The sequence below is a fragment of the Octopus bimaculoides genome, chromosome 4 (assembly GCF_001194135.2).
Source record: "Octopus bimaculoides isolate UCB-OBI-ISO-001 chromosome 4, ASM119413v2, whole genome shotgun sequence".
NCBI classification, from domain to species: domain Eukaryota; kingdom Metazoa; phylum Mollusca; class Cephalopoda; order Octopoda; family Octopodidae; genus Octopus; species Octopus bimaculoides.
The window spans coordinates 39,137,212-39,148,062 of NC_068984.1; the positions used below are offsets into that span (position 1 = coordinate 39,137,212).

General features: G+C 36.5%; 1 protein-coding gene across 1 annotated transcript in view; it reads left to right on the top strand.

The window, feature by feature from the left end:
* Positions 1-10,851, top strand: part of LOC106881146 (cyclin-dependent kinase 4) — a 64,808-nt gene that overhangs the window by 14,756 nt on the left and 39,201 nt on the right. The window contains exon 2 of the mRNA XM_014931424.2: positions 1,987-2,271. Coding sequence (XP_014786910.2) covers positions 2,027-2,271 — 245 coding nt within the window. The 5' untranslated portion in view covers positions 1,987-2,026. The remainder of the gene's footprint in view (positions 1-1,986; positions 2,272-10,851) is intronic.

Here is a 10,851-nt window from a genome sequence, read left to right on the forward strand (position 1 = left end):
TATGTATGTTGGTTTCAAACTTTGGCGTAAGGCCAGCAATTTCAGAGTAGAAGTAATTTGATTACATCGACCCCAGTGTTCAACTGGTGCTTATTTCGTTGACCCTGAAAGGATGAAAACAAAGTCGACCCTGGTGGTGTTTGAACTCAGAAGAAATGCCACTAAGAATTTTTCTTCTGGTGTTGTAATGATTCTGCCAGCTTGCTGTTTTGGCTGTGTGGTAAGAAGCTTGCTTCCCAACCACATGATTCTGGGTTCAGTCCCACTGTGTGGCTCCTTGGGCAAGAGTCTTCTTCTATAGCCTAGGGCTGACCAAAGCCTTGTGAGTGGATTTGGTAGATGGAAACTGCAAGAAGTCCGTCATATATATATATATTTTCGTAGTTTCAGCTTAGAGCTGTGGCCATTCTGGAGCAATATATATATTTATGTGTGTGTGTTCTTGTGTTTGTGTTTGTCCCTCCACCATCACTGTGTTTATGTCCCCATAACTTAGTGGTTTGGCAAAAGAGAATGACAGAATAAGTTCTTGACTTTTGAACAATAAGTCCTGGGGTTGATTTCTTCAACTAAAACCCTTTAAGGTGGTGCTCCAGCGTGGCTGCAGTCAGATGACTGAAATTAATAAAAGAATATTTTGGTACAATTTATATGCATACAAATACGTAGATACACTGACCCAAATATCTTATTTCTGAGCTATTTTCCTAATTTAGTTAGATTTATAATGAAATATAACATTTAATTTACAAATAAAACTAACTAATGATTTGTAGGTACGTGGTACTTCATTATGCAAATACAATGCGCTATAAAGTATACTAATTATTTTTATAAGTCAGAACCACATCCTACTGCATTAGCAGTGCTTCTTACATTATTTTTTTTAAGGTTATTTCTACAGATATTCTATAGAAATCATAGCCAGCACTGATTTTTGCTACATTTTGTATCAAGATTAATGTTTTGCAATGTTTAAATGTTTTTTTTTTTTTGTGTGGATAAGTAGCATCATAATCAGTTTTCTGGTGTAGTTGGTGCACAGGAGTTATGCAGAGATGTGTTTTCATTGGTTGAATTATGTTGTTGCAGTGTCATTTCAGTTTTGTTAAACTCATATGCTGCATGTTTGTTGTGGTCGAATCAAATGCTACAAACATGTCACATGGCTTTGTGTATTATATAGAAGAATGGTAATAGAGGGGATGTAGTGATGCTGATTAACTCCAAAGAGCAGTGTCATAAATGAGTGGAGGGTCATGGTAGGAATGTCTTTGATTACAGGTTTTCTCAATTACTTTGACCTAAGGCTGAACCATAACAACCATTTGATTTCAACGCATCGTGAACAACAAGTCAGTGAAGGAGTTTCTATGTTGTTGCCTGCAAAGAAATAGCATCCAAATCTTGCTCAAATCACATCCTACTACCAACAACATGGCTAACATCATTAGATTTCAATATAAATGTTATTAAGCATTCTAAACACCAATTTGTGACAAAAAAAGAAAAAGAAAAAAAACAACAAAATCCCCCTCCTCTCCCTCAAAACCCCATAAACTTCAGCAGTCTCATTTGGGATTCTGATCACATATCTATTGCTTGATGGGTGACTGCATTACTGATTATGCTACTAAGAGTCTGCCCATTCCATCTTCCCAAATTAGATTACATATTTCATTTCTGCTGTTTTAACTGTTAGTTTATCTCTATAAGATAATTGGTCAGTTAGTTAATGCTAGCAGGATGGGCTATTCTGTTAATGTAGAATTTAGCAAGGTGTTCTACCTTTGTTTGATGCTTGCCAAAGGCAAACAATAAACATGTGGTTCAAATCCCATCAGCACTCCTTTTGAATTTTTCTGCCCAAAGTTGATGCTTCTAATGTTTAATAATCAAAATCTTTTGATTTTATTTGAAAAGACTTCAATTTACAGTTATCTTTGGAATTCGGTCACTGTTATATTTTTTTAAAATCTGTTTTAGGAGGCTGAGTTTTGTACTGAGCTAATGAGCTGGTTCTGATATGGCTACTACTTGGAGTTTTTTGAACAGCAAACAAGAATCCTCAAGTAATTTCGATAAACTTTCTGAGATTGGTCGTGGTGCTTATGGAACTGTGTATAAAGCACGTGACCGAAAGAGTGGGCAGTATGTAGCTATGAAACAAATTCCTCTTCCATATTCTAAAGAAGGTGTTCCAACTAGTGCAATAAGAGAAATCGCAGCCTTGCGTAGAATGGAAAATTTTGAGCATGAAAATATTGTACGGTAAGTTGAGTATCTTTTTAAAAATTATTTGGTTCAGTTTTAATATGTACATGGTGTTTTGCAGAAGTTTTGAGACTTGTTTAAGAGAGGCATTTATAACTGGCCCAGATTATTGTAACTTTAGTACGTGATTACTATACATCTAATAAGCTGACCTGCCAACTTTTGTTATTCCAGATTGCAGGAGACAGCTGCAACAGCACTTTGAATGCACCCTACTTAACACTTCTCGTCATAGCTGACTAGTTTGCAGAAGGCAGTCGGGGTGTGAAGACAATGTGGAACCTCACTGTGCAATAAAGTTTTATGTTAAACAGGGCAGAAACATTACAGAAACTTGCAAAATGCTTCAGACTGGTCATAGATTAACTTGTATGAGTTCAGCATCCGTTTTTCACTGGCCTGAGGGGCCAGGCAAAATGAGTCCACTGGGAAGCTCATAGTGATCCCCTTTTCACAAGGTGTTTTGGTTAAATTTGACAGTTTCATAAAAAGGAAAAAAACCCCACTATATCTCATCTAAAAATAAAAGTATTTAAAAAAAAAAAGAAAATATAAGCTAGATTATGGCTGGTAGATCACAGTTTACTCAAAGTAACTGCCCTCAGCTTCCACCACAGTCTCAAGATGGCTCCAGAACCTGGTGCAAGCATTTTTCACTGTGTCCCTGGGAAGATCTTCAAACACCTCCTTGATCTTGGCCTCCATCTTGGCCTTGGTGTTGCAGGCAAAGTAGTTGGTGTTTCTCAACTGTGCCCCACACATAATAATTCATGGGATTACAATTGAGGGAATTAGGATGCCAGAAATTGGGGTTGGTGAAGTTGTAGAAATTCTCCAACAACCACTTCTGACTTTTTCTGGATGTATGGCAAAGAGCTGAATCCTGCTGCTACACATATGGCCTTCCAGCAGCTTCACATAGCTGTCTGAATGAGCCCTATTTAAAGATGTAGGACAGCATTCTGTCACCTTCACTGGAAATGCATCAAAATACCATCACAGTTTGGGGCAGCTTGGTTTTCAAGATATGTGGGACATCACATGGTTTATAGCCAAGCCACCTGTTGTTCTGGGTGTTGTGCAACTGGTCTTGGCATCAGTTCTTTTCATCTAAGAAGAACTGGATCATCCCTGGCTATGCAGAATGCCTCAGCTTGTTCAGGAACTTCTTAGCCTTTGTCAAACAATTCTCCTTGGCTTTGGTTTACAGAATTTGTCCCTCGTGCCTCTTGTATGAGTGGTGGCGAAAGTCTTCATTCAGGGCCAGCTTCATAATGGTGACTCCAACACCTTTCTCTCTCGCCAAAGTTTGGATTCTCTTGCTTGGATCTTCCATCATCTTGTCCTTCAATTGTTGGATGATTTCAGACATGTGGAGATGCAATGGCCCAGTGGTTAGGGCAGTGGACTTGCGGTTGTAGGATTGTGGTTTCGATTCCCAGACCGAGTGTTGTGAGTGTTATTGAGCGAAAACACCTAAAGCTCCATGAGGCTCTGGCAGGGGGTGGTGGCAAACCCTCCTGTAGAGCATCACGTGATTGATGCCAGGCCCACCTGACTGGCTCCTGTGCCAGTGGCATGTAAAAAGCACCCACTACACTCTCGGAGTGGTTGATGTTAGGAAGAGCATCCAGCTATAGAAACATTGCCAGATCAGATTGGAGCCTGGTGTAGCCACTGGCTCTCAGTCAAACTGTCCAACCTATGCCAGCATGGAAAACGGACATTAAACTATGATGATGATGATGGACACAGTCAGAATGTCTGCTGTGTCTCCTCCTACTGGCCATGGCTTTGTAGTTGCTCTTCCTAGTGTCTATCTCACATCTTACAACTTTCACAGTCTTTATGGAGCTCTGAGCAGCAGTCATGATGTTGGCATTTTGATACCTGGTGTGAATCCTCATTATACAGGTAACTCTTTTCCAATATTCAGATAGCTTCCAGTCCTCCATATCAATTAACTTTTTCTCTCAACTCCAACTTTAATCTTTATGCTCTCCAATGCTTTTAACTGTCCACCAGTACATCAAGCTGTCCTGATAAAAGGAAACATGAAATAATTGTCAAGTTTAGTCCAAACACCCTGTACTACTGAGGACCAAACCACTACTGGTGTTGATTCTTCTCTTTCTCTAAAAACACCCATGAAATAAATTCTGTCAAATGCTGAGAAGGCTCCACAGAAGTAGTTGTTATCTTCTGATACTGCAGTAAGAATGGAAAATGTTCAGAAGTCTGTTATCCCTATTTGCAGTAAAGGTATTCTACCAAACAATTGGAAGGAAAGCTGTCTGATGATTGTGTGCTAAGTGCAATGTTGCATGATAGCAAAACATGGGCAATGAATGCAGAGAGTATAGGAAAGCAGAGAAAAATGAAGTGAGCATAGTTCTCTGGATGTGTTATGCTAGGGTGCCTGAGCATCTTAGCACAACTGAACTGAGAAAAATATTGGGTTTAAGGCAAATCAGATGTAATGGGTGAGAGAGAAGACTACACTGCTGTAAACATGTGATGTCTATGAAACGATGACAGTTGGATAAAGAAGAACCAAACGATCCATGTGGAAGGATTATATGGAAAAGGAAGTTACAGGAAAATGTGGTGAAGGCTGAGATCAAGAGGTTAGATCTCATGAAGGAGATGACAAAGGACTGCAACAAATGGCGAAGTGCTGTACTTGGGAAGACCTGTCCTACCTATGGAAGCATGGAAAAACAGATGCAAAATGATGATGATGATGATGATGATTATCACCATCATCATCATTATATAAAAAATTCATTCTAAAAGTTGACAGAATTTTGTTTTAGAATATTAAAAAAAAAAAAAAATTAGCAAAACATTTATTCTTAAAAAATGAAAGAGTATTTTATTTCAAAGATCTATGAATTTAATTTTGATTGTTATTCGCCCACATAGGCCTACTCTTGTCCTTTTTTTTTTTTTTTTTTTTTTTTTAGTTATTTGTACTCCTCTGTGTCCTGCCTCCTTTTACTAAAACCCCCCAAAACATTAGCTTTGGCTTGTATGTTATTGTCATGCAGCCTAGCCTTGCTAGGTAGGTGTGTTGTTATATCTGGAGTTAAAAGAATGCTTATTCCCAAGTAAACCTAGGAACTCTTCCCTAACTTTTCTTGCTTGACAATAAAAAGAAGGAAAAGAAACAGTCTGTCTAGGTGGTTTATAAAGCCAAACTGAACTGTACTAGCAGGCTGTAGCAGCAGTAACAACAACAACAACAGCAGCAGCAGTAGCAGCAGCAGGTGATAGTTTTTCTAATTCAGGTTTACTTTTAAGTGGCAGCTGGAGATTGTAGTGAAGTCATGGGTGGGGGAAATGTGTGGGTCTTTCCATTCATGCTTGTTAAAACTCACTATCACTCCCTTCTACTTCTTTGCCACTTTTTTTTAAGAGCAAACCCATGCAGCTTGTAAAGCTCACACCACAGTTTTGTATCTGCTATGATTTGCATAATTAATTATATATTCATACATACATACATACACACATACACATACATACATGCACATATTGTTGATTTTTCTTAACATGCATGGCTTTCTGAGTTTACTGTTAAAAATATTTACATACAACTTTATGTACATAAAAATTAAATTTATTGTTGCTGTTATCATTTTTCTCTTATTTTATTTAATTTATTTTTACATTGATATGGAACTAAAATATTTTACATACTACCTTGGCTACATAGGGAAAATGTTTTACTGTCTTTGTGTGAGCTATTTAATTTGAGTAACTCAGCTAGCCTTGTTTAATAAGCAGAATAATGTGTGGTATATTTGAGTATTTTCATAGTTTTAGATTTAAGTAACTTTTAAAAAGTTAATTTATCCTTTTTCAAATTCATTTTTAGTTTTAATTTAGGTGTTTGAAAATTATATTTTATCATTGTGTATTGACACCTTTTAGTGTCAATCATGGCTTTTTCATATTTGATTTAATAATAACAACTGAAATTTATTAAATAAAAAGTGACTTTCCATGAAAGGTATTATTCAATTTTAAATGCAATTTCTGATATTTGTACCTTTCTTTCTGAGTAGGAGTTTGATGTGCTTTGAGTCTTTTGGGCTTTCTTTGTTGTAAAGACATGTTTACTATAAAGGTGTGTGATTCCTGGTTGTGCTGGTGGATATTTTATCTGGGCAAGCTCTTCAGAAAATTTTGGCTTCTATCCTTACTACAGATTCTATTTTCATTTGCAAAATACTCATTCTATTGATTATAAAACCTTTTAATCTGAAAATGTTTGAGAAAAAAGAAACAAAAAGTGTGTGGTAGTGAGAGGGGAGCAAATAACAAGAATGGGATCAGGGTATAAAATCTCGTTTGTTGACCTGTTGTAGGTATGTAGATGAAACCGGATGTTTGAAGTATAGTATAACTGATGTGCTTAGAAACTTTCCTTGTGTGCATACTCAAGGCCAATATGCTATAGCTTTCTAATGCCCAATCTTTTAGTATTTCTAGCCTTCCTAATTCACTTGATAAATTAGAACAAAATATCATCTAGGTAGGGTTTGGTATTGTAAGCAGGTAGATAGGTGTTTCTCTTTCTTGGCACAATATTTGTTTTTCTTGTGGGCAGTAAATTTCATTGAAAACCTATCACTGCATTGTAATTGATATACTGTTACATGATGAATTTCAGAGAGTTGAGTTGATATAATTTTAGATGGACATCAAAGAGTAAAAGCTCGCTTGTGAGTCAAGTTCACAACTGAATATTGGTTCCCATTAGTTCTGTTTTATTGCAAATCATATTCCATGCTGGGTGAAATGCTTATCGACATTTCGTCTGTTTTTATGTTCTGAGTTCAAATTCCACTGAGGTCGACTTTGCCTTTCATCCTTTCGGGGTCAATAAATTAAGTACCAGTTGCATACTAGGGTTGAGCTAATCAACTGGTCCCCTTCCCAAAAGTTTCGGGCCTTGTGCCTAGAGTCGAAAAGAATACTATTAATCATATCCTTAAAACACATATTAAACTCTATTGTTCAGATGACTCTATCAATTGTAGTGTTTCTTCATTTACATTGTTTTGAATTTATCATGCATTATCTTATATCTTTGAGATATAAAATAGAATATTTGAACTGGACATGACCAGTTTTAAATGCTAAAGACTTAATGTGATAGTTGATTTTTTTTTTTTTGCTTGCACATAATGGCTGGCTGGCCTAACATGATACCCAGTTTAACACTATGACCTATTTCTTGGATGTCTTTAGAAAAATTTCAGTCTGTTGCAAGCATTTGAACTAGACCCCTGGTTCAACCCCTACACATGGTTTTTTACCTGTGGGAATTACCCTGCTGATAGGGCTGAGTATAGGGCCACATAAGTCTCCCATTCTAGGAAGAAGTTCTAAGGGAATGAACACTTCTTATTCTTTGATTTACCTTATAAGAAAATTAACAAAAATCATCACAATGCTAGTTCCAACTAAGTCTTGCACCATCTCTGGGGAGGGACACAACATCAGTGTAACTAAAGCCATATTAAGGAATTTATGAGTTTTTTTTTAGAGCTTAATTATTTTGTAAGCCTGAGTAGTTTCTGACTAATTACAAAAGGACAATTATGTCCACCATACAGTATGGTTTACTATACCTTTAATTGGAGACCTGAGAAAAATTTTAAACTACATACAGCCATTGCTCTCTCCCCTCTGCAATAGTCCATCCTTAACTCCTCTCTTATCTGCTACCACTCCCAGTGCCCTCACATATCTACCATAACCCCCCCCCCCCGTATTATACCTATATTTCTCACCATCACTCGCTACTGTTACCTTTCTCCTATCTCTAATCATCTCTCCTCACACTCTTATAAAACTTCCACCCCTTGCCTACTCACCCAGTCCAGTTCACTGTATCACTTCATCTATATTTATCCCCTACTCTACCTTGAGGGTATGTCCCCACCCCTAACACATCACCACTAACATTTCTTTCACACTGTCTCTATATCTTTCCAACTCTTTGCCTTTTTTTTTTTATCTTTCTCTCTAACTCTCTCCTTTCTTTTCCAAATTGGGTATCCTTGTATTTTCTCTACAGCAAGACACCTATCTCTGTCCCTCTATTATTTTTTAACCTGCCATCAGCTGGCACAAAACTTCCTCCCTCAATTATACTCCTTCTCCCAGTCAAGAGGTTTTTGTCTTGCAAGTTACTTGGTGACCCAAATGATGTTGGTGCCATGAAAAGAAGCATCCAGTACACTCTGTAAAGTCGTTGTCATTAGGAAGGGCATCCCACCATAGAAACCAACCAAAGTAGGCAACAGAGTTTGGCGCAGTCCTCTGGCTTGCACTATACAAGGGAGACGACTGCATTGATATTGATATGTAATGCATGTGGATGATAGATGGTTACAAAAGAGTCAGAAGATTAAAGTGGAAAGAAGCTATAGTAGAAGACCAAGTGATACATGAGCAGAAGTTGTGAAAATTGATTTCAGGATTATTGACTGAGATGTAGTGTGTTGGAAACCCATCCAACCCAAATAAGCATGAAAATGTAGATGTTAAAATGATGATGGTGATGATGATGATGATGATGATGATGAAATTTCTGATTCATTGTTAGGCTGTATCCTCTTTATTGTCTCCTGTAATACTTCAACTATTTGCTTGCTCTGTGACACTTTCAGCTCAACATAGCAATTTTTTTTTAACACCCATACTGTAGCCCGTTTCCTATGACTTGTGCTTTTTCTGTTTCTTCATTCCCAAAGCTTTATCTCTTTCTAGTGGAGCCTTTAGGTTCTGATTTTTCTACTTTAACTAACATAATAATAGGGAGAAGACAAACAATGAATATGTCTGAAGGATGCTGTGCTACATTACTGAAGGAATGAGCAATAAAGTTAAACTATAAGTGCTTGAAAAAATGAAATAAAGCAGATTGACCACATTAATTTTGGAGCAAGGTCAAAACTTGAGTTAGTTTTAAAAAAAGCTTCTGAAAATTAAAAGCATCAGGAATTCACGTGATATGAATATTTAGTAAGAATGAATAAGACTGGTGAGAAAACTTTGCTATGAGGTTATTATGACCTAATCAAGAGTAAGGGTTAACAAACTGAATGACAAGGGATAGGTGAGGAGGCATTAAAGCATAACAGTTCATGCCAGCATGGACAGTTAGATATCAACAATACATGTAAAATATTAGAGCTGGATTTATCTTTGTAGCTACATTGGTGTGAAATTATTCTTTTTCTGTTTTTGACCTACTTTACTGATAGGCCAGGTACTGACTGGTCATTTAGGAAATAAGTTCAAGATTTTTTTCAGATTACCAGCCTCCACAGTTGATTGTAGACTTACATTGTGCTGTAGTCTGTATTGTTTGAGAAAAACCCTTGAAATGGAAACTGAACACCTTTTGTTAAGTAAGTCAAATAAAAGTGTTTTGTTCTCAAAATAAGTGGTGCTCTAAGATGTATTTTAATATCCTTATATCTGCAATAAAGTATGTTACGCTGTTGCTACTTCACAAAGGTTGGATAGTAGCTCTCACATTACTTAGTAGAATCAAAATTTGCTGCTCTAACTTCAAAAGTAATTTTAGATTACTATTTAAAATATATATTTGTTTTTTGAAGAAGATAATATCATGGCTACTTTAGGAGTAATCTAGGCATCACTATTCTTTGATGCTGTATTTCTTAAACTTATTCTTAATATATGAATAACCAACTCATGGATTAATTTACTTAGCACTTAGAAAATATATCAAAACTATTTATGTTCAACTATGATGCTGTTATTTCTTATACCAAGATGGGATGGCTGAATTCATAGAGAGCTTAATATTTATTGAATTTAGTGACTTAATATGCTATCTTTTTTTTCTTTCTTTCTGTCTCTCTCTCTCTTTCACTCCCTCTTACTCTCTCACATATACATGTGTGTGTGTATAATATATGTATATATATATATGTGTGTGTGTGTGTGTGTATATATGTATATACATCATATATACATATATATATATATGTATATATATATATATAGGACTGGATTGGATTGACTATATAAGACTGGGTTGGATTGTAGTGCAATCCTATATTAGATTGCACTGCAGGGCCTCAGATGTTCTCTCCACCAACCATGGCCTGATGTAGAGGCCGTGAATTAGAGCTTGAGGTCATACTGGTTTGATGAGTCTAAACTGTCACACTAGTTTGACATGGCTTGGCAGAAGGATGCAGTTTTTTTATACTCTTGCCCATGAGTAGTTAAGTTGATTACATCAACTCCAGTATTCAACTGATACTTATTTTATTGACCCCAAAAAGATGAAAGGCAAAGTTGACCATGGCAGAATTTGAACAAAATACCACTAAGCATTCTGCCTGGCATGCTAAAAATTCTGCCAGCTTGCATATATATATATATATATATATATATATATGCGTGGCACCTTGGGCAAGTGTCTTCTACTATAGCCTCGGGCCGACCAAAGCCTTGTGAGTGGATTGGTAGACGGAAACTGAAAGAAGCCCGTCGTATATATGTATATATATATATATATAT